The 24,427-nt window shown below is 42.9% G+C and overlaps 1 protein-coding gene across 12 annotated transcripts; it reads left to right on the forward strand.

Moving 5' to 3' along the window:
* The first annotated feature begins 6,899 nt into the window (after positions 1 to 6,899).
* Positions 6,900 to 23,655, forward strand: SLC30A8 (solute carrier family 30 member 8). Of its 12 annotated transcripts, XM_081918926.1 has the most exons (10): positions 7,149 to 7,409; positions 8,435 to 8,645; positions 8,765 to 8,893; positions 11,950 to 12,131; positions 14,949 to 15,095; positions 16,915 to 17,068; positions 19,058 to 19,247; positions 20,139 to 20,244; positions 21,356 to 21,490; positions 23,255 to 23,655. In XM_081918926.1, the coding sequence occupies exons 3-10, from the start codon at positions 8,811 to 8,813 to the stop codon at positions 23,398 to 23,400; spliced, it is 1,143 nt and encodes a 380-aa protein (XP_081775052.1). In that variant the 5' UTR covers positions 7,149 to 7,409; positions 8,435 to 8,645; positions 8,765 to 8,810; the 3' UTR covers positions 23,401 to 23,655. The 12 variants fall into 12 exon arrangements, with proteins under 12 accessions (XP_081775046.1, XP_081775054.1, XP_081775049.1 ...); XM_081918920.1 differs by lacking the exons at positions 7,149 to 7,409; positions 8,435 to 8,645 and adding an exon at positions 6,900 to 7,131 and having other exon boundaries at positions 8,765 to 8,872; XM_081918928.1 differs by lacking the exons at positions 7,149 to 7,409; positions 8,435 to 8,645 and adding an exon at positions 6,913 to 7,131.
* The last annotated feature ends 772 nt before the right edge of the window (positions 23,656 to 24,427 follow it).

Genomic DNA, 24,427 nt, shown 5'->3' on the forward strand with positions numbered 1-24,427 from the left:
AATCCTGTTGTTCTAGGGCCAATCAGACTGCTGCATTTTGGATCCTATTCAACTCAGTACATAACAAATACAATTCGCAAAATGAACATTTTGTGTCCTCTCGCCCCTACTGCAGCCAGCTGCATCCCTGCCCCCTCTGCCAACACCTCTCAGAATTGTTAAGGGTCCCCCTATGTGGGATGGGGGAGGGGAACAACTTGTGGTGGGCTAGATGACACTCATGGTCCCTTCCAACCAGGCGTGCCAAGTTGGGCCCAACATTGGGGAGGGGGGCTGTTGCAATTGCATGATGCACCCCACCCCCGTGTCGGGCCACAGCTGCTGGGCCACACGGTCGACTGCCAGGATGCTCTGACGATCATTGTGGGGGGGCGATGAGGGTGAAAATCGCCATTTAAGCCTCTCACTCCTGTCTGGTGGGCCAGTGCTTGCCCGGGGGCAGTGGGAGATGGCAGCACACTCACTATTGTGTGTGGGGGGGTCAGCCTCCTGCATCAAAATATTCAGGGGGCTGAAGCCCCTTCTACCCCCTATTACTGGCGCCCCTGCTTCCAACTCTACAATTCTATGATTCTAAGTTTTAAAAATTTAAAGCAGCTGGGGGAGGCAAGGACAAAGGGTGAAGGAAGTGCTGTAAGTGGAGGGGGGGCTCTCCCATCCTTTGAGAAACTCAGCAAACTTGCTGCCCCTGGAGCTGGGTGGGCAGCTGAATGGGACACTGCTGTGGGCAGCCGGAGGAAACACCATTCACCTTGGGCCTGTCCATAAAAGCAAGTCTAGAGTGAGAGACTAGGGTGATGACCACTTTTGTGGGTGAGCTGAGAGTTTGTTTGGACACTGGGGAAGAACCCAGAATCTGAGTAGGAGGGTGTTTCAGAAGAAAAATGAATCAGGTGGCGTTGTGGGTTAAACCACAGAGCCTAGGACTTGCCGATCAGAAGGTCGGTGGTTCGAATCCCTGCAACAGGGTGAGCTCCTGTTGCTCAGCCCCTGCTCCTGCAAACCTAGCAGTTCCAAAGCACGGCAAAGTGCAAGTAGATAAATAGGTACTGCTCCGGTGGGAAGGTAAACAGCATTTCCGTGTGCTGCTCTGGTTCTCCAGAAGCAGCTTAGTCATGCTGGCCACATGACCCGGAAGCTGTACGCCGGCTCCCTCAGCCAATAAAGCGCGGTGAGCGCTGCAACCCCAGAGTCGGCCACAACTGGACCTAATGGTCAGGGGTCCCTTTACATATATATACAAACACACACACACACAACTTTGCATTAGTGTAACATTTTATAGGTAACTGTGTATTTTTTTTAATATTTTATGTTGTTGTTGCTTCTGTGTGAACTGCTTAAATATATTTTAAATGTATTAAGTGGTAAAGAAATTAAGTAACCAATCACTCAATCCTGCTGTTGCACTTCCAGCACCAAGCTCATAGCACTGCCAGTAAGCAGGTCATGACAATCCTCTCGCCCCCTTTTCTTTTCTTGGTAGAGTGAATCGCCTCTAGTGCACACCCAAATGAAGTTAATGAGAGTTGTGCACGAGTTCAGATGTATCCTTTCATGTCTCTCAATTGTCTCAAGAGACATTCTTGGGGGATTGCTTTCCTCAATGCCACTTACGATGGGACCAGCTGGCTGAACACGCACAGCAATTTGAGCACCTCTAGCAAATGAGATGGGTAAAAGAAATCCTCAGCCACTTAGCATGCAGGTGGCACAGAGTGCCAACTCTGAAATAATTGACGCAGTTGCTGAGTGACAAGGTTTATCTATGTGATTCATTCACAAGGCAACGAATGTAGCAACCCACTCTAAAACCAGACCATCCTTCAAAGGGAAGGATTGTTATACCCACGTTTTACCACTAAACATAAATGGGAATGTCATTCTTATCCCAAGCATCTGTAATTCTCACAGGGTATGTGTTGAAGTGTTGGGGGGGAACGACATAAAAACTGGATGAACTTCGTCTCAACGGTCGTACCCAAGAAATCAAATGTACAGGACCCAACTCTTTGAGCTCTATGTAATCAGTTGTTGCTCTGGAGTGAGACTGGCTAGGATGCCCAGTGAGTTACTGGGATGGTGAAGTATGAAGGTGAGAGGGTTTAAACACCCACCCTGAAGCCAGGAATTTATGTGGGACAGTAACACTTGACTGTTACCAGAATCAATTGGCTTCTTACTAACAGGGCATATGAGAAGATTTATGAAGTGTAGGTGGGTTCCCACGAGGCAAGACACAGTGATAACAGCAAGAACCTTTATTGAACTAACAGAACTGGACAACAGGGGCAAAGCAACTGCTTATATAGATTTCTGAAGGCCTGGGCCACTCCCACTCCCAACGTGATTGGCTATCTAAACTTCCAAACTGCAAATCATAACTCTGTGTTTAAGGGCCAATGGCCGAGGCCCAAGTCCTGAATTGTTCTGTGATTGGATATCATGTATCGAATCAGAACACAGGGGCTCAGAATCCTTAGTCCAAACTCAAGATCAGGCAAACACAGACTACTGAATACGTAACAATTTAAAGGTGATATTCCAAAAGAAAAAACTAACTTTTCTATATGCGACATCAGCGGTGAGAATTCTGGTGGCTAAGTACTGGAAAGGTAACCAGGTACCGACGAAAGAGGAATGGTTATGTAAATTATTTGAATATTTGGAACTGGCTAAATTGGTGGATATAATAAGACTAAAGCCAATGAATACAGTCAAGAAGGAATGGAATTGCTTGAATGACTATTTAGAAATAATAATTTATTATTTATACCCTGCCCATCTGGCTGGGTTTCCTCAGCCACTCTGGGCGGCTTCCAACAGAATATTAAAATACAATAGCCTATTAAACATTAAAAGCTTCCCTAAACAAGGTTCAAAGGTAAAAATTTGGCTGTGTCTAGAATGACCTCATGAATGGAACAGGGGAAATATACATATATACACATCTATATATTAAGATGAAAATAATACTGAAATACAGATAAAATATGAAAGGTGAAAGGAAGTGTTGTGGGAGTGATAGAAGTTTATTATTATTATTTTGTAAAATAGTGTTTATTGTATTGAAATATTATACTTTTCTTTATTCTTTTTCTTCTTTACTTTTTCTTTCTTTCTGTTTCATTGGATATTATTCTTTATGTATGGTTTTGTTTTGATGTATTTAGTTTGCAATATAATAATTATTTTTTAAAAAACCATTTAAAGGCACTGAACTAGCTCCCCAGGAAAACAAGCAACATGTACGGAGAGGTCCCAAATGGACATGGTTAGAAGGCCCTCTTGATACCTGGTTGCCAGGAAATATTGAAGTGTGTTGCTGCCTGCCTTCATTTTCACCAAGCTGTTGTCTTGATTTACAGTTATGTGTATGATAACATGTTAAGTAAATATTTGCACGATGGTTGGGAAAAACTGGCTGGTCTTGCGCTGGGTGAGAAATAATGTAGCTGAACTACCCAGCACCAATTGTATAAAATAAAAAGGAAATTGGGCCTTGGGCTTAATCTAGTGGGCAGATAGATAGATAGATAGATAGATAGATAGATAGATAGATAGATAGATGATAGATAGATAGATAGATAGATAGATAGATAGATAGATGATAGATAATTTATCATGGTCAAAGACCAGCTCATGTAACATAACACAATAAAAACAGCATTCATAAAGATAAAATATACAGTCGGAGTAGATTGCAGCAATAGCTCATGAGTTAAAATTGAGATATACACATACACCCATACAACTGAGATTTGGGCTACCATAAAAAATTGACCCTGAGGCGCCCCCCAAGGGCAACTTCAGCATTTCCCTAGTGAGCTATTTTATTCTAGAGGATGATCTGTGCCTACAAATCTGGGCGCAGAATCTGGCTACCAGGCAGGTCGTCTTGTGATCTTTGCTTAAGAGGAGAGAATTAAGTTTAGACTTGTCTGAAAGATCGAAGAGCCTCTTCAGCAAAGGATCAATGGTGTCTCTAGGGATCTCAACATAAAAAGGACATCTAAAAAATATATGTTCAGGGCTTCCTATTTCTCCTAGTGGGCAGGCGCAAAGTCTCTGTGCGTACGGGACTCTTCTATAGGAGCCTTCCAGAACCGGTGAGGGCAAGGCTGAGCTTCTAGCAAGAGTAAAAGCCCTTCTTGCATTTCTGGATGTGAGGAAGTAGAGATATGTTACTGGAGCGGCTATGTATCTCCCATTTTCTATGCTTTTATCATCGGGGACCCTTGTACAGTCCTGTTGTCTCTCTATGTCCATGATTCTTTGCCTAACCAGGATCTAGCTTGGCCCAGGCCCATAGTTATGAGGGATTGGGGAGCAAGGCCCAGTTTCTGAAGAGTGTTTAAGACTGCTATTTGCCAGCAAGACTGAAACTGGTCGCTCAGAATCAATGGGGCTATTCCTCGGGGAAGCAGTTTCAGAGTTAGCCACTTATATATTGATGTTAGATTAATAAGAGCTTCGACTTTCATCATGCCAGTTTCTCGTCTGACCCATGCATTTGAAACGCATCTAGGAACTTGTAGAAGAGCTCTGAGGAATTTGGATTGCACTCTTTCAAGGGGAATGAATGAGAAAGAAGGCAGGCCCAGAAAGGATCCATAAAGGAGCCGTGCCAACGTTTTGGCTTTATATAATTTTAGTGCCATGGGGACATAAAAACCTCCTTGAGTTCTAAAAAATTTAAGGGTAGCATTTGCAGATCTTTCTCCGGCATGCATCTCCAAGCATCTCCTGATGCTTGGACTGCCATTCCTAAATATTTATAGTTTGAGACTAGTTGTTTTTCTATTTTCTGTGCCTGACTGGATTATATTTCCATTTGGCTTGTTGTTGACTGCTTTATGGGGATGGCAGTCTTCTTGTCTCCTAATTAGCTCAGTCAAGGAAGTAAGCAGGCCCAAACATTCTGAGAGGAATTTTTTGATTGGCTCAAGTTCTTTGCTTATCTGTGTTGAGTAGTCTTTCAGCAGATCTTTATACAGCCCTATCAGAATGTAGGGATAATTGTCCAAGTCCAAATATTGTGCTCTTGTGTTGTTAAGCCACTCCTCCGACTCAGTCAAGGGGGGGATCCTACTTTCTCTCTGGGCAGAGGGGATTGGGTGGGCTTGTTTGTTCTAGTTTCTGAGTTTCCCGATAGTAACTCCTGCTCCAGTCGGGCCTCAGGGACCTCATTTTCTAAAGTTGCTTGTTGTAGCTCAGTTGCCAGGTCAACTCCCTCCCCTCCTCTGTTTGCTTCCGTATCCTTCCCATGCCAGATACGGTTGACAGAGCATTCGTGAGAGTGCAGGTTCTCCGTGTTTCTTGTATCTTCTGCTTTTGGTTTGAAATAGTGTAAAATTTTGGCCTGCTTTTTCCTGGGGGGGGGGGTGTTCTGCAGCTTGTGTAAAAGAAATTCCCAGTTCTTTATAACTCTGTCTTGTGAGACCATCCCCAGACTAGATTTGGGTTACTTTGTCCCGTTCGTATATTTGAGGGCTTTGTTTGAAAGAAACTTGGAGCATTGTAATTAGCCTCAAATAGTTTTAGATAACCTCAAGGAGTTTTGGATGGCTTCAGCAGGATTTCAAAGGGGCTTTAGAAGAGCCTCAAAGGAAGGGAGGATGTTCAAAATGCCGTCCAGCGACTCCCGAAGTCCTTATCTGGCTGGGATATAAGCTTGTTTTCTGGGAGTGTGTCTTTTCCCCTTATTATTTTTTAAAAGCTCCTACTCACTCTGCTGAGGCTCACAGGAGACTTGCTTCAGGCGCCATCTTCTCAATCTAGTGGGCTGTTCTTCTGCTCTGAACCCCAAGTTCCACCAGCAAAAAGAGAAAGAAAAGAAAAGGGCTTAGAAAGATGTGTAGAAACATACTCTTTAATCAGGCGAGATGTTACACAAGGCAGAGGTATCGACAATAATCAGGCTGATGTTGTAGCCATGAGGTCAGCTTGGAGACTTGGCTCTAAGATGAACATGAAACCAGGTCCCTCCCCACTCAGTGCTTATCTGCTAAACATCACCTCTGCCTTTTCTTTTTTGCTGCCAGAATATTTCTGTTCTTACTAACAAGATCCCATCCCCAAAGAAAAAGAACTGCATCCAAGAGATATTGTAAGCAACATAATTACAGACTTAATTCCCCAGCAGATTCCAGACATCATAAAAATAAAAGAAATGAGAGAACATCTGTTGTGGCCATGCCGCAAAATGAAAAGAGCAACTAAGGGTTGTATCTAGCACTGGTCATACTTGGGGCAGACCCATTGAAATGAGTGGATATAATGAACACAGGTCCATTCATTTCTATGGCTCTACAAGCACCACATGGCAGGACAGAGTCTCAAAGAAAGATGTGCTCTCCCAAGCCCAGATTCCCACAGTGTTCGCACACCTGTCTCAGCGACATCAACACTGGCTTGATCATGTCCACAGAATGGAAGATGGCAGGATCCCCAAGGATGTGCTCTGTGGGGAGCTGGCTTCAGACACCAGGCCCATTGGTATTGAAAATTCATGATGACGGCCACCTGTCTAATTTCAACTGGGCATTGATTCCAGAGGGCTGGAGCTGCAGCACTAAAAAGCCCAGTGCCTAATACAGATTAAGGTACTCTCAGCAGTGCCTCATCTGAGGGTGCAGTTGCTAGGCAGGGATATATATGGGGGCAAAGTAGTCCCATAGGGATAATCTGTTCCCAAGTTCTCAGCCTGTTTCATTATGCAGCACAAAGAGAAGACAGCTGACAGGAATACAATCCTTTCCAACAACTTGCTTACTTCATTTGATGTCAGTATGATGCCCCAGCTACTGCTTATCTTCCCAACCTATTGCTGGCATGGTATCATTTGTTTGTTTGTGTGTGTGTGTGTGTGTGTGTGTGTGTGTGTGTTTCCTGTCTTCCTGCAGCAATTCTTGTCCACTGAAGATGTCCTAGCGACTGTGATGTCACAAAGCCTTTTCCCCACCCTCCCTTTTCATAACAGCATCAGCAGACCAGAGGGCAGATGGGCAGAGCAACCCAGACCCTGTTGACCCAGGGGGCACAAAGTGATGTCACAAAGCCTATCTTTAACCCTTTAGCGCAGAGATACTTTGCAATGGTTGCACAGTAAACACTAGAATTAGTGCTTGGGTGAGCATTGTGAGGGTTGGGGAGGGCGGGTGTCAATATGCCAATCCTCCAGGGCATGGGGAGTTCTGGCAGAGGGGTCTTGTCTGGCCAAAGGAGGTGAAAGGAGGATTTCTGGCTGCAGGTGCCCCCCATGGCTGTTGCTACCCCCTGCCAGCGAGGTCTGGGTCATTCTGTTAATCTGTCCTCTGCTCCAGTAGTGGTGCTAGTATATGCTGAATTGATCCGGAATGAAGCAGCTGCCATCCATTATTTGATCATTGGTAAGAGGGGCTGTTCTGGTATGTATTACTGGGACTGGGATAGGTGTAAACTGAGGGGGAAAGCAAGCCTATTCCAGCCTTGTCCACTTGTGTTCTCAGTATAGCATTGAGGCAGATCAGAAGGAAGGGCAGTAAAGGTAAAAATGTAAAGGACCCCTGGATGGTTAAGTCCAGCCAAAGGCAACTATGGGGTTGCAGTGCTCATCTCACTTTCAGGCCTGGGGGGGCCGGCATTTGTCCACAGACAGCTTTCCGCGTCATGTAGCCAGCATGACTAAACCGCTTCTGGTGCAACACGACACCATTATACAAGCCAGAGCACACGGAAACGCCATTTACCTTCCCGCTACAGCGGTACCTATTGATCTACTTGCACTGGTGTGCTTTCAAACTGCTAGGTTGGCAGGAGCTGAGACAGAGCAACGAGAGCTCACCCTGTTGCAGAGATTTGAACAGTGACCTTCTGATCGGCAAGCCCAAGAGGCTCAGTGGTTTAGACCACAGCACCATCCTCGTCCCAGTAGCCATGGTCACTACATGTCTTTAGGTTCCAGGCAAAAACATTCCTCTTTACCCAAGCCTTAGGCTATTAAATAATCTGTGACCCATGAAAGTGCCAAGGAGAGAGGTCTGTTATTATGGTGACTATTTTATTATTAGGTTGTCTGTCATTATGGGTTTTTATTATGTTCTTATCATTGGTGTTCTGTAATGTGTTTTTAATGTACACTGCCCTGGGATCTTCTGATCAAGGGCGGTACATAAATTGAATAAATAAGAAAATTAATAAAATTTAAACGGGAATAGAATAGGTAGCTGGGGAAGACTGTGACCGGGTGCCTGCTTAGCCAGTTTAAACTGGGGTTAATTTGGACAGTTCTTCAAAGAGAGGACACTTTCAAATTTATAAATCAGGACACATGGACATCCTGCACCGAGCCTATAACTAGAATAACAAACAGTCTTTGTGGAGCGAGTATGCATAAGCACAGGAGAAATCTGTTATGAAATCCTCAGGCTTAAATGGTTTTCTTTCCATGCAGGTCAAATGACCCAGGCTGTAGCTGCTAAGCAGTGAACAGCAGATTAGTTGTTTCAGAGAAGCCAGCGCTGTTCTGCAGCCACCTGTTGCAAGGGTTTGAGTGAACCCGAGTCAGCAAATCTTGTGCATTTGACTGTGTCAGTTGGAGGCTGTCAGAAAGCAGGAAGGCATTCAAGGCACAGAGACCGAACAGCAGATTTACATCCCGGGAGGTAAACAGAGATGCTCTCAGCAGTTGAGCAGTTATTGGGTCCCTGGGGATGATTCAGGAGAGGTCTAACCTTGGAAACTTGGACAGCCGTTTCTCTTGAGCTACAAGAACTGTCATCAGCATCCAAAGAGTGACACAGCCATCATCCGAGATAAACTTGGCCACCATGACAACTATGGCAAAGGGTGCCGAAAAGACTTCCCTTGTGAATGACAGAGGTGGTAAGAAGTACACCATAGATCTTCCCAGGTAACCATGTCATGCCTGTTTCATACTATTGCTTTGCTTTCTGTAGAATATCAAGAGAAGCATGTTCCAAAGATGTTACCGTTACTTTTATAATTTGCTGGAAGTTGCCCAGAGTGGCTGGGGCAATGCAGACAGATGGGTGGCATATTAATTATTGTTATTATTATTATTGGGAAACATTATTGGTTCTAGACTTGCTGCAAGCTGCAGCATCACTTACTACAGAACATTCTCATTAATGTGGGATAAGTTATGGATAGGCATGGCAGTGGAATTCAATTCAGTTTGCCGCTGATAGGTAAGCCTACCTAATTTGATCCTTCCAAAACAATACACAAACTGAAACACTGTGCACCTTTGAAATTTGCATTTCTATGAATTTGCAATGTGGTTCTCCAATCAAGTAATGGTGTAGAAAACTGCATATACTGAGGTAAATTGTCCATAAAAATGGATATATTAGTGAAAATAGGATGCAGAAAGGCATTATATTAAAAAATTGTATATTAGGCAAAACTGCATACTTAGATGTGTATATTAGGAGAATATACACCCTAAAACGCTGCTGAATTTTCATGTGAAAATAAGTACATCACAAACGGATGTGGAAATGTGAGAAGGGAACTTATGAATGATGCTGGGAGAAACCAAAACTGACAGATTCACTCATTTTGAGTTATGGATTACAAGTTTAACTTACTTAATATATTCTGTTATCCTACTGTATTGTAAGCCACTTTTGTTATCCTACAAAATTCTGAAGTATAAATATTAAAGTTAATTATTTAGATAGCTGCGAACTTGGCTCCGTCTCCCTTTTCCTGTAATACATTTCCTCCCAAATATTTTGCACAATCGTCACATGTCTACTCAGAAATAAGCCCAGTGGGTTCCGTGGACCTTGCTCCCAGGTCAGTGTGTATAGGATTGCCGTTATAGTGAACTAGATGATTTAGAGTTAGGTTGCAACCTTATATATAGTTTACTGGGAATGAACTCCACTGAAGTCTGTGGACCTACTTCTGAGTAGGTTTACAGATGATTGCCCTGTTATCGTCCAAGTAAACTGGGGGAGGAGCTATGGCCAAAAAGATATGCAAGAATTCTATTACTTTCTTCTTTTTTTTAGTGTTAAATTGGTTCAAGAGGATGTGATTCATATAAATCAGGCTTCCTCAGCCTCGGCCCTCCAGATGTTTTTGGCCTACAACTCCCATGATCCCTAGCTAGCAGGGCCAGTGGTCAGGGATGATGGGAATTGTAGTCTCAAAACATCTGGAGGGCCGAGGTTGAGGAAGCCTGATATAAACGGAAGTAAAGAAACAAATTGTAGCCACCTTGGTTATTTGTCACGGTCACATCCAAGGAATATTGACACACACTCTTCGTTACTTCAGACTGATGTATTTTGTGCCACCAGTCTGAGCCACACCACTGTAATACCAATAACTCACTCGTCGAATCAGGATGTTTTCTCAGTCAGCCTAGCAAATTTACTGTCGCACAGCATAGCACAATAATTACATGCTATTGGCGTGTAATTTATTCAAGGCCCCCACTGAATGCACAAAACCTCTTAAGATAAGCAGGCTAGTAAATTAATGAAAGAAATCTAACCAAGCAGCCTGATCCCCAAAGTCTTTGAAATCTGTGATTTCACCAATATGGACCCCACGTTTCCATACTCTCGTGTGCAGAGAATCTCTCTCACTTGGCAGATAACCTGCACCCTAAGGATCTCAGATGCCTGCCCTTGTTTTAAAAGGAGCACAATTTTAGTCCTTGTGGCTGCAAAGGTGAGCATGAAAAATGAGTCGTCAGCAGAGGTGCCACCTTGGCTGAGGGGCGCAGCATGAGTGTGAAATCACACATGTGGTGAGTGGCGCACGCACGCTGTCGGGAGGAGGCCTTGGGAGCAGACCTTTCCCAGTGCTGTGCAGCTTAAATGGCTGTGGCTCCTCCTCTCTCATGCTCAGGAGGGGTCTGCCTTTGATGTTGTGCCACACTCAGCTTGGTGACTCAGCCTCTTCTGCCCTCTCAATAATGAGGAGCTAAGCCTCCTCCTAAGAAATAGAGGTGAAACTCGAAAAATTGGAATGTCGTGGAAAAGCTCATTTCTTTCAGTAATTCAACTTAAAATTATAACAAATAAAGGCTTGACATATCTCGCTTTGCATGTCTCCTATATTAGTTTCAGTTGAATTACTGAAATAAATGAACTTTCCCACGATATTCTAATTTTTCGAGTTTCACCTGTATTGAGGGGGCAGGTGACACTTCTGCACTCCAGAGTTGGCGCACCTGGTGGTCAGTGCCTGGTGAAAACTCAACTGGCGGAAATGACTGGCAGAATCCGAGACCAGGGAGAAGAGTCGGTGGAAGAAGACTGGAAAAAAATTAAAGATTATTTACAGAAATACTGTAAAATTAATGAACGTTAGAAAAATGTTGGAATGAAGTTATATGGCTTTAGCAGAAATGTTATAAGGAATTAAGTACAAATAGATTTTTAATGTATTAAAGGGGGAAAATAAGGTTAGAATAAGTTAAGATAAATTACAGGACAGAAAACAGAGGAATATGGAAAGGAATTGCTGAAACAGTTAATTGAAATGGAATACAAAAAGGGAGGTGTGAGGAGGTCGCTGAAACAAGTGAATGAAAGATAAGATACTGAAATTATTGGATTTAATTTGTGTTTTAAATTGTGTTTGTTTTGTTTTGTTAATTCAATGTTTTAGTGTTAGTGTTACGTAGTGTTTTTGTTTTTGTATTGTATTGTATTGTTGAATTCCTTTTCTTTCTTTTATAGTCTTTAAACTGTTAATAAATATTATTTTTTAAAAAGAAAAGAAAACTGAGGTGCTAGTGGCAGGCTGGCGAGGCTTACAGGGCGACTGGGGAGAGGGCTTGGTAATTTATTCAGCTCACAGAATGTGGCCTTTCTTGGAACAGAAATGATGGAGAGGGAGGGAAGGCTTGTGTAGAGAATAGAAAGTCGTCGAATTCACAAACGCTTCTTGTTCCTCTCTCACACATGACATTGATCTACTAAGGAATAATCCACACAAAGAGAACCGCAGTGAGAAATCAGCAAACGTTGTGCCGGTTTCAAGGTATCACTGCCATAACCACTCAGAAGCCTATGAGGAGAGAAAGGGAGAGGAGCGGCAAGCCAAGAAGAAGCTTTACCTGGCATCGACAATCTGCTGCATCTTCATGATAGCGGAAGTCGTAGGTGGGAGTTCACTATTTCTCTTGTTAAATCTCTCTCTCTCTCTCTGAAATATACTCAGAGTCGAGAGTGGATTTCATGCTCGTTATTCAGCTCATAGTGGTGAGGAGGAATGAAAGTCCCCTCAAAGTATCTTCTTTATATACATTATTTACACAATGGGCTGCACGTGATTGGCTAATTCCGGAATTCTCCTGTACACCAATCAGGTTGTGGATTCACTTCCATCTGGAGCTGGATTGGGTGGCTCCTGCAGATCAATCATACTGCTGCATTGTTCTAGGACCAATCAGACTGCTGCATTCTGAATCCTATTGTTCTAGGACCAATCAGACTGCTGCATTTTGGATCCTATTCAACAGTACATAACTCTCTCTCTCTCTCTCTCTATCTCTCTCTCTCTCACACACACACACCCCTCCCTAATCGAGGCAAATAGGAAGTACAGTCAAACCTCAGTTGTTGAATGTAATCCGTTCCGGAAGCCCGTTTGGCTTCCGAAATGTTTGACAACTGAGGTCCAGCTTCCGATGGGCTGCAGGAGCTTCCTGCCCTCAAGTGGAAGCTGTGTTGGATGTTCAGCTTCCGAAAAAGGTTCGAAAATTGGAGCATCTACTGCAAGACAGAGCTGTTCTGCTTGGCCTTTGGTTTGGACTCAGTCTGACCCTTATGTTTCCCTCCCCTTATGGCTTTGATTTATGGGCTACTATTACAATGAGGCTGCATTTTAAATTGTATTTTAATAAACTGGTTTGTTTGTTTTCCCCTATTATGTTTTATTGTAATTTTATTGGTGTTAGCCGCCCTAAGCCTGGCTCTGGCCAGGAAGGGTGGGGTATAAATAAAAATTATTATTATTAGTATTAGTATTAGTATTATAGTTGTTAACAACACAAGGTTTTCCCCATCTCCAGTTTATAAAGCATTTAAATTGTTGTTGTGCCAACTTTAAGCAGGGCTCTCTTTTTTGCTGCCGAACTTTAAGCTCTGATGAAACACGTATTAACTGCTAGTACAGACAGCAGTCTCTTTGACATTGCAACGATGAAACTGTTTTATTTTCAAAATCTGTCTAGACACTGCTTGCTGGATGATTGACCACTGAGTGACTGACAATTCCCATTGCTGTGTTAGAGCACAAAGCAGTAAACAAGTCACTGTGAATAACGCTCTATCTCGGAAACAATTTGGTGGGAACATCATTACAAAGCAATAAAGACTTGCTAATCTGAAAGAAACATTTGTCTTTAAAATAATGAGAGAACAAATTATCCTTCCATCCTACTCTTAGGGGCAAATGCAACTGATACAGTGGTCTGGCTCACACACAACGCTGTGCCAAAGCCATTACTTCATGTGGACAAGGATGCGCGCAGTTGCACAGAGCTAAAAGAGTCAAAGCCACTTTGCTCCTTCCTTGATCCTGCTGCTGGCTGGGCCACCTGGAGCTAAGCTACGGTTTGGATCAATGTTGTTTTCATAAGGACTTTTTAAACAAAACAAAAACAAAAAACTACAACATGGACGTGGCAATGTGGAGAACTGACTTTAAGATTGGAAAAATGATGGCTAACCTGATCCAAAACACACCCACCCACCCTACTCACATGAAAACAAAGACCACCACAGCCAACCACAAATGAACAACCACACCCTAGGCCAACCCCAACCTCTCTCACCACCAAAGGAACACAAGTGAATAGCAGAGAACCTGCACAAGCAACACTGACACTAAATCCTACATGTAGTAATTAAAATAGAAACATCGTCACCCGATCCCACCCCTACCCATCTTCCCCCACCACTTCTTTCCCCCTTTTCTTCCTAATGTCTCAACAAATGAAACTGATTTGTGAAAATGTTAAATGGGGCGGGGGGGGAATACGAGAGAGAGATTGCAAACACTTTTGTAAATCAAGAAAATCTTTAATATTAATAATAATAATAATAAAAGATTGGAAAAATGAGAAACTGAGAGAAACCCCAATTGTCAGATTCAACAATACCTAAGCTAATGTGAACCAGAGGATGGAAAGAGGTATTGTTGAAAGACACAGTGGTTCTCTCTCTCACACACACACACATACACATGTCCAGCCATCTAATAGTTACAGCAGTCATGACTTGTAGGGACCAGCTGAGAGGCCCAAACCCCAGTAGGAGACCCACTACCAATCCCCGGGTGCCTCCTGTCCCTGGTGATCTTCCTCTGTGCTGTTCTTGTTTCTTCTCCTGGCGCACTGACCAAGCCTTGAAAGGAACCCTGAGAAAGTGCTGTAAAGTCCACATTCCTTGCCCTGTCTCTGTCTCAAAGATCTGGAAGATACAGTGTCCTGGATCTTGAGGAGGAGGACAGGCTGAGTGAGGATGGAGGGGAGAAGTTATCTGCAGAGGATCCAAAGATCTTCCTGCAATGGCCACTCCTGCAATGGCCACTTTTGAGTGACAAAAAAAACTACCACATACCCTCCAACGTTCCTCAGATGCAAATAGGGCCATTCTATTCTACATCAGTATCACTGCTAGTTAGTTGTATTTATTGATTTGGGGGTTTTCTGTTTCCCTCAGGCTTTCCTAACCACAATACATAAATTCAAAGATTCCTGTACTTAAAAAACTGCACTGTTTCCGCCAATAACTTTTGTACTTGATCAACCAGGAGGAAATGTTCAAGCAGTGATACTGATGTGGAACACAATGTCCCTATTTTCGTCTGGGGAACGTTGGAGGGTATGCTACCACTGTCTTTTGTGTGACATCTGTTTTGAATTTTTGCTTCCTTCCTTGGATTGAGTAACTATCATCATTGCTTTGACCTAGGTGGACACATAGCAGGTAGTCTTGCTGTGATGATGGATGCATCCCATGTAATGGTGGACCTGATGAGCTTTCTGATCAGCATCTTTTCTCTGTGGCTGTCATCTAAACCCCCCAGTAAGAGATTCACCTATGGATGGCACAGAGCAGGTACCAAACATTACTGCAGTGTAAAAACTATGAAAAGCAATCCCTATCAACAATGGATCAGATGCTGAGATCAGCACAGAGAGTAGGGTTCCTCAAACTTGGGTCTCCGAGCTGTTTTGGGACCGTAACACCAATCATCCCTAGCTAGCAGGACCAATGTGGTCAGGGATGATGGGAATTCTAGTCCAAAAACAACTGGAGGGCACCAGGTTGTGAAATGTTTGGGGTTGTAGCCAACTAAAGTCCTACTCAGAGTAGAACCATTGAAATTAATAAACCTAAGTTCATATCTATTAACTTCATTTGGGGCTATTTCAGGCTTCAGGAGGATCTCCAGAGCCTTAGAATTAAGAAACAGATTGCTTCTGTGCACATGCTTAGTCCAGGAATATGTCCACAGTGTCAGAATGGAGCTCAACATCATGTGATAAATTAACTCCTGGTTTTCCCCAAAGCTTTCTTCTTCAGAGCAGATTGATTTTGAGGACAAAAATGTCTCTCTCTTTTTTTCACTGTTGCTATTGTTAAGCAAGTGGGAGTTGGAAATCCCTGTTAAACTACTCTGAATAATTTTATGTGAACTGCTTTGGGGTCCTTGTTAGGTCGCTTTTAGGAATGACTGGGGGCCCCTCCACCAGATTTGGGTTTTTTGCTGCTATATTCTGCAACATGCCATTTATACAATAATACTGCATTTGTGGCAGATTTGTACTGGACCATCCACATATCATTCCACTTTGTTAGCTGTTGTGCGATGCTTCCTCCGTTTTTACCCTATTACCGTACTGCCATCTGGAAGGACACCTTTGCACTACAGTGTAAAAAAAAAAAGAGGAGAGACATAAAACAAATAAACAAACCCCAAAACCTTTGTGGCAGATCTTATGGGATATGTACTGATTGGAAATGAAGCAATATGTCTGCCTTGAAACTCTTGCAGATACAAACAGTACAGAATCATGTGTGACCTCCACATAGCATCATGTCTACAAATCATCATGAATGCACAATAAAAGGGAGGTCCAGAATGAATGAATGAATGAATGAATGAATGAATGAATGAATGAATGAATGAAGTGTCATGACTTCCCCAAAGGAATCCTGGGAATCAGGAATTCTGTTGGCGAATTCTCCTCCTCCTCCTCCTCCTCCTCCTCCTCCTCCTCCTCCTCTTTCTCTTTCTCTTTCTTCTTTATTGAATTTATAGACCGCCCTATACCCGGGGATCTCAGAGCAGTTCACAGAATAAAATCAAGATATAAAACCACAAAATACATAACAACAATCCAATAGCCACCCCCACAAAAAAAACATTTCAAAGGGGCATAGAATGTAAATCAGATCAACCAAAGGCCTGGTTAAAAAGGAACGTTTTTGCCTGGTGCCTAAAGGTGTATATTGAAGGTGTCAGGCGAACTTCCCTGGGGAGAGCATTCCACAGATGGGGAGCCACTGCAAAGGAGGCCGGTTCTTTTGCTGCCACCCTCCAGACCTCTCAAGTAGGAGGCGCACAAAGAAGGGCCTCAGAAGATGATCTCAGGGTCTGAGTAGGTTCTTATGGAAAGAGGTGGTCCATGAGATATTGCAGTCCTGAGCTGTTTAAGGCTTTATAGGTCAAAACCAGCACTTTGAACAGGGCCTGGAAACTAATTGGTAGCCAGTGCAGTCGGACTAGAACTAGCGCAGTCGAACCAGCACCAGTCTATAGTATAGGTAGAAGATCATATGCCCTACATCCAGTTGGGAGGGGGGGGGACAGTTTTTTGCTGGAAAAATATTTTAGTTACCCTACTATCCTAACAATTATTTGAATCACTAGAAATCCTTGGAGCTTTCCTGTCAATTATCGTCATCTGGGTGGTGACTGGCATATTGACGTTTTTAGCCGTCATGAGGCTGTGGCACCCACATTATGAAATCGAAAGTACAGTCATGCTCATTACGTCTGCCTGCGCAGTAATAGCCAACATAATGTAAGTGGTCCTTTATCTTTGTTTTAATCTTAAATGCTACTGTGTCGAGAAAAATGTCATGTTATCATGAGCAATCTCTCTCCCCCCCCCCTTTAAAAGTCTGGCTGGGTTCTGCGGTTATATTTGAGCAGGGGAAAACTGAAAGAGAATATAGAGTTCAACTAAGCTGGATATTTTGACATCGCTGGAATGGGCTGGGATGCTCAGGGGAGGGGTGCTAAGATGTCGGATTCACACAAAGAACAGCTGTGCAAGACAAAACCCAGTTTGCTTCAAGTCCTGATTCAGCAATCGTGATCAGCCCCCAGTTCATTTTGGAACACGCCATGCCTCACCTAACCCAGGTGCTGAACCAAATCGGTGAACTTCCACAACACCTGGGTCAGGCAGCAAGGAGAAGCATGGGACAAGGAATGAATGTCTCTATTGCATCATCTCTTCCCCCCCTGCCCCATTGCCCAAACACATGTTTAATATCCTCCACCCCTTTTGACAGCTCTGGGTTGCTCTGGATGAATCCGATTCCATGCAGATCCAATCTTAGGATCCAGGCAGATCCAGCCTTAACCCATTCCGGAAAAATCTCAGAACAGCCCACATCAGCTCAATTGAGATTTGTCTGGTCCAGATGCATGGGCCTAGTTATCTAAATGTTATTGCAATTATTTGGAATAGCATTAAGAAAAGGAAAGAATGAATGGCATTGGTCTCAAGGAGCTTACAGCCTAAATGTTGACAACAGAGGAAGGGAAAGAAAGAAAGAGAAAGAAAGAAATGCAGTTACAATTAAACATAATTAGGCTTCATTACAATTTGAGGATCAGGGGCATAAGCCAAATGCTTCATGGGAAAAGTAGGTGATTCAGAGGAGCAGGGAGGCCACCACATACAGTGGTACCTTGGTTCTCAAATGCCTTGGTACTCAAACAACATGGAACCCAAACACTACAAACCCGGAAGTAAGTGTTCCAGTTTGCAAACATTTTTTGGAAGCCAAAAATTCTCCGTTTTGAGTGTTATGCTTCTGATTTGAGTGCCACTTCCATTTTGAGTGCCACACTTCCGTTTTGAGTGTTACACCGAGGTCTGTCTGTTTTTGCTATTTATTTTGCATTTTTGTGGCTTTTTGTTTGTTTATGTGACTGTGTGGAACCCAGTTCAGCTACTGATTGGTTGATTGTGTGACTGCAGTACATTGTTTATTGCTTTCATTTTATGGATCAATGGTCTCATTAGATAGAAAAATTCATGTTAAATTGCTGTTTAAGGGGTTGTTTTTTAAAGTTTGGAATGGATTAATCCATTTGCGTTACTTTCTATGGGAAAGCACACCTTGGTTTTGGAACGCTTTGGTTTTGGAAGGGATTTCCGGAACTGATTTTGAGAACCAAGTTACCACTGTACAAGTGTTTCAACAGTCTTGTGGAGGGAGACAGGAAGAAACAAATGCACTTGTCTGCCCAAACTCATCCTCATAACCGCAACGACCTAACCAGGGTGTTTAAACATAGCTTTTGGCTACACTGATAATAAAAAAACCTGTTTGACACCAATTCATCTGCCTGCATTACAAACTGCGAGGATATTTGCTTCATATGCTCAAGAAACAGGAGAGAATTATATAGCTATGGGATGTTTTCAATTACATATCATAGCGTGCAGAAATTGTACGTGCTATGCCGATTCCAATAACTTGTTTTCATGTGCGTTTGATGTTTTTGCATTTGGCAAAGACTGTAAAGAAAGTGTAGGGGTTTTTTCTGGTTCCGTTGACCTTTAGAACATATATCGCTTTTCTAATTAAAAAGGAACAAAAATCCAAAGTGGTGTACACAATCAAATTAAAGATTAAAACAGCACATTAAAAAACATCTGAACAGAAACCAGAAAACCGAGCATCAGAACCTGGTTTTAATAGCTTCGTCAATGATGTGCTGGAAAAGCGAAGGGGTGAGGGGATGAGTGGTCTTGCTCGTGTGATTCTTGCAGATTAAGCTTCACCCTGCACCCAAAGGGGAAGGAGCATCTTCACCACGGCCACAAAGCCCATCACTGCAGATCTTCGGATTCAGAGCAAGTGTTAAACAATGCCAGTATAAGAGCTGCTTTTGTCCACGCCATCGGAGATCTGTTCCAGAGCCTTAGTGTGCTAATCAGTGCGCTTATAATCTTCTTTAAGGTCAGTTTTATTGAGTTGACTCACCTCCATAGCAATTAAGCATGCAGCTGTTTTCATAGCATGTCAAATTTTTATGCAGTGCAGCATTTTGTTCTCCCAGTGGCCAACCTATGGGAAGCCTGAAGAGGGCATGTGTAACTATCGAGAGGGATGTTGCCTTGGATACTGGAGGTGTGTTGCCGTTTGAGGGAATGCCAAAGTCTCACTTCCCACAACTTGTCTTGCAAAATTTCACTCAGGTCCACACCATACATTTACACCCTTATACCACCTTAACAGTTATATGTGTTCCCCCAAAGAATCCTGGGAACTGTAGTCTATTAAGGAGGCTGACCTCATGGATCCAAAGTTCCCAGGATCCTCTGCGACTATTAAAGGGATATGACAGTGCTTTAAAGGCATGGTGTGGATCTGGCCTCGCTCAATCCTTAGTTGTTTATGAAACTGCCAACGTTGCACTGAGTCATTTTGTCCTGACTTCCTTCCTCAAAGTGCCACCTCTGTTACTGACACTGCTATGAGGGTGAGGGTAGAGAAAACAGACCCCAAATTCTGGGTTCCAGTATGGTTAATACTTATTAACTGGTTCAACCTATTTACAAACCTTTGATGACAACCCCAAGGCATTTGTTTACAAAGCAAATTTTATATTACAAAGCATTTTTTAAAGTGCTTGTTAACAAAAAAGTGGCTTATTATTGGGCTGCTGAATGGGAAAAAAATAGTGATGCAATGACTTCCGACAAGCACACAGAGTGCGAACAAGACTGAGTGTATGTGTGGTGGGGAGGGGGGCTTGTTTAATTTCACTGCACACAGGTGGTGAAGTGACAATAAAGGTTTATTATTATTTATTATTGTTATTATTCACTGAATATCTATTTTTTCTAGCCAGAATACAAAATAGCCGACCCTATCTGCACATTTGTATTTTCTGTACTTGTTCTGGCAACAACCATCACTATTTTACGGGACATTTCAGTTGTGTTGATGGAAGGTAAGGTGTTTTGTTTGTAGAGCAACTTTTTTCCTGCAGAATCCTTCCTTCCTTCCTTCCTTCCTTCCTTCCTTCCTTCCTTCCTTCCTTAATCTACACAACTTATTATCCCACCTTATTTGCATGATGAACCTCAAAGTGAGATACGTCAGAGGTGTCCAGGTGGCATCCCATTCATGAGCAAAGCCACCTACAGAATATCAAAGTATGAACCAGCATAGATCTAAATATTGAATTCAACAATAAAACATCATGTAAACATGACAGTATCCCCAGTTCTTAATGGCTGTCCAGGTAGCTCCCTGGTTTTCTAGGGAGTTTCATCTGATGAAGATGGCCATGGTTAGGACTGCTGGTGGCATAAGCCTCAGCGTGACTACGCATTCATTCAAAAATTATGGGATTTCATTATTACATTCCTCCTGTCCCACCAGATATCAATGAACGTGGGGTGCAGGAAATACCCAGCAGACCCAAACCTAGGAGGTCAACAGCAGAGGCTGTTATTGCTTTGCTTAGATATCTAGAAGCAACTGAGCTGTGTGAAGCAGCAGACCAGAAGCTGTTTGCATCATCCTTTGGCCAGAACTTTGATTGGTCTGATTATCTAACCTGATCCAACCATTCTGGGGTTTCTCTTAGCTCTCTGAAGAAGCCTCTTGTTCAAAGGAACCTGCCCTTCCACCGTGGAACACACAAACCCCCTTAATTTACTTTAACGAAGGACCAGTTCACATATGTACGCAGCCTGGTGGTCTTTCACATGCTGTAGTGGTGGGTTATTTCTCTTCCCCTCTCTCTTAGATACGCAGTGCAACATGCAAAGCCCTTATGTAGAGAGATTGGGGTTGCACAAACTCTCCAATGATAACAAGGGAGGCAGAAATAATGGTGGGGCTGTGTGTATTCTTGTAATGTTATGTGATTGGTGAGTTGGGTTGGTGTGGATATACCACTCTTTCCACCATGGGAAGAAATTAGATTGGCTTGGTAAACACGCGGGCAAGCTCAGAAATGAAGCATTTCTAATGATCTGTGATGAAAAATTCTCTTTAACTGTAGGAATCTGTATTCTGGAAATTAAAAAAGGCATTTACCCCCATTTCTACAGGGTCCCCAGGGATACTTCCTTATGATGAGGTGAAAGAGAGAATTCTAGCAATAGAAAAAGTGGAGTCTGTTCACAGCCTTCACCTTTGGTGTCTGACAATGAATCAGATACTCCTATCAGCTCACATCGTCACAGGTCAGTACATTTCTGTAAAATAAAAAAATGAGCGTTTTCTTGGGAAATGAGATCAAGCTGAAGTAAAGGCCACTATTTATCTGTGGTCACTGCTTGGTTGTTTTAAAAAGGGTACACAAGAAGATGAAAAAAAATATTGTTGAGGCTCTTATGGTCCCTACTCAAAACATACATCCCACTGGCATCAAATGGCAGTTCCTTCTATGCGCTTGTAATTGTAGCCTACCTGAGTGTAGGCTGTGAGCCAGAAGTTCAAATCTTAGCCACAAGGTAGCCTTTGCTAGGGGGTCGAACGGGCACCACATATCAGGCTCAGGGAATCAAATTCCACCCATGATGGCAGCCCAGAATCAGAGAAATGATAAAAGTTCTTACGAAGCAATTTATTCAATAATTTACAGAGAATGACGAAGGAATGCAGCCATCCCTAATAATTATGTTGTTCCACGTAAAGTCCCACCCCTCCTGAAAGGTAAAGGGACCCCTGACCATTATGTCCAGTCGCGGACGACTCTGGGGTTGTGGTGCTCATCTCGTTTTACTGGGCAAGGGAGCTGGTGTACAGCTTCTGGGTCATGTGGCCAGCATGACTAAGCCGCTTCTGGCGAACCAGAGCAGCGCATGGAAACGCTATTTACCTTACCGCCAGAGCGGTACCTATTTATCTACTTGCACTTTGACATGCTTTGGAACTGCTATGTTGGCAGCAGCAGGGACCGAGTAACGGAAGCTCACCCTGTTGCAGGGATTTGAACTGCCGACCTTCTGATCGGCAAGCCTTAGGCTCTGTGGTTTAGAACACAGCGCCACCCGCGTCCTAGCCCACCCCTCCTACGTTTCCCTTATTTGACATCACTCCTGCATTGGTTAATCTGAGCTTTCTGCCTCTGAGCTCTCTGTTCTAATACCCTCAATGCCCGTCTGGTCTTAGGCATTCCAGGAATTGTGGTTCAAGGAATGCTTTCCAAGGACACTGAGTCTGTCAGCTGTCTCTTCCCTGGTGCTTCTCCTCCTTCCTGCTGTTCTCCTTTCAGTATTTCCTAGCTTCTGCCCTCTGCAGCCTCTGAATTATGCCCTTCTGTAAACCACTGTTCTAAATCTATACTGTCTTCCTGTTCTCAGGAAGGTTCAGGAGAAGAGGGGGCGGCCCCCACCATTCCTCTTCAGTCCAGTCCCTGACACCACAGCTCTCTCAAACTCAGAGACCTCTGTCTGAGATATGAAGATGATAATTATACTGACCAGGAAAAAGGGGAATGGAAATATTTACTTTTGAAGAAAAGTTACGCTCGAAAGTCACTAGGGTGCTGTTTACTGGGCATTTGTCCTGATTTCTTCACAGTTTTATGACATCCACGATTACTGAGCATTTATCCAGATTATCTTGCACAAAGATTGTGGGGAGTTTATATGACATATTGTGCATTCATTCTGATTTTTCTGTGGGGAGGTTATATGATGTCACATCAAACAATTGTTATCCCATTGTTTCCACTGCATTTACCTGTCAGTTTCCTTAATGCAAAAAGCCTGGGTTGTTGTTGTTTTTTAAGCAGCTTTCTTTCCCAAGTGTACCAAAAACACTTTAATTGTTTAACCTGAATTTGAATCCTTCTCTACAGATTAGCAACAGTCTGGAAGCTGCCTAGTTTTTGCAAGCCCCACCCCTTGTTTGACAAACTATAATTGCATGAGAAAACTCTTGTCCTTAGGACTGCAAGATGTGCACTGCATCCATTAATTCCTTGTGTTTGTCTCCTACAGTGGACGCTGCAGACAAACAACAGATTTTGAATAAAATTACTGAAGTTCTATTTGACACTCACCATTTCTACGCGGTCACCCTTCAAATTGAAGCCAAAGCAGACCAGAAACCAGACTGTGTTTTCTGTCAAGACCCAAGAGACTGAAGTTATTGGGTTGCACTAATAATCAATCATTTGATGGGTCCGTGGCTACTAAACGAGATGGATTAATAGGCTTTGCTTTGGCCCCAAATCAAACTGCATTGAAAACACAATGGCCTAAGCATTGTGAAGATTGCAGAACTCACGATTAGGGATCAGTGATTTAATCCATTTCCTCTCCTTACAACTTTTGTGTATGTTCATCCATAAGTCCTTTCCATTCTGTTTCCATATTAATCTGCTTCTTAATTTTAAAAAGTCTGCAATTATGTATTTAAATTCTATTTTGAAATGTATTTTCTCATAAATAAGCATTTAAAAATGAGTTCTCTCTCAAAATGTGTGCGGCTTTCTTCTGTTCTGTTTTCTTGTGCTGAGTATTACATTGAGGCAGTGCAAAAGTCAGTGCATAAGTAACAGAGTAATCCCAACTGCCCCACCCCCTTACTCGGGGGTTGGTTGAACACCTCCACCTAACAAGGGGTGGGCAAATGTGTCAATTTTGTTTTTTATTTTTCCTATCTTAAGTTCAGTTTTCCACATTTCCTCACCAGGTTGCAATATTTTAAGTCTTCATCAAAATTTGCCCCCAGATTAGTGTGAGATTCTCCTAATGTATGCGATTTTGTCCAATGCACACATTTTTGCAAAGCAATTTTCCTTACTGTGATGCATTTTTGTATGCTGTCTCCACTAATGTATGCATTCATGTGCAGAACGTACCCTAGTACATGTATTTTTGGCTGAAGACAGCATTGCAAAATTCAGAGAAGTGTGAATTTTGAAGGGTGGTTGTGTTTCAGTTTGCATATTAATAATAATAATAATAATAATAATAATAATAATAATAATAATAATAATTTATTATTTATACCCCGCCCATCTGGCTGAGCTCATCTTTAAATGTGAACTGAATTGAATTTCTCCACCATCCCTACACCCAACTAAACTGGCTGCCATTGCTGCAAAATGATGCAAGCATCACTCTGTCAATTCAGAGCATCTCCTTCTACCTACCAAACATGCAGGT

This window comes from Podarcis melisellensis, assembly GCF_964234715.1.
Source record: "Podarcis melisellensis genome assembly, chromosome: 7".
Classification (NCBI taxonomy): domain Eukaryota; kingdom Metazoa; phylum Chordata; class Lepidosauria; order Squamata; family Lacertidae; genus Podarcis; species Podarcis melisellensis.

Excerpts from the sequence above, each read along its gene's own strand:
- SLC30A8 (XM_081918928.1), top strand. The coding sequence starts at position 8,811 with ATGACAACTATGGCAAAGGGTGCCGAAAAGACTTCCCTTGTGAATGAC. Across the intron at positions 8,894-11,949 it reads TACACCATAGATCTTCCCAG|GAATAATCCACACAAAGAGA; the intron begins GTAACCATGTCA and ends TGATCTACTAAG. Across the intron at positions 15,096-16,914 it reads CTATGGATGGCACAGAGCAG|AAATCCTTGGAGCTTTCCTG; the intron begins GTACCAAACATT and ends TTGAATCACTAG.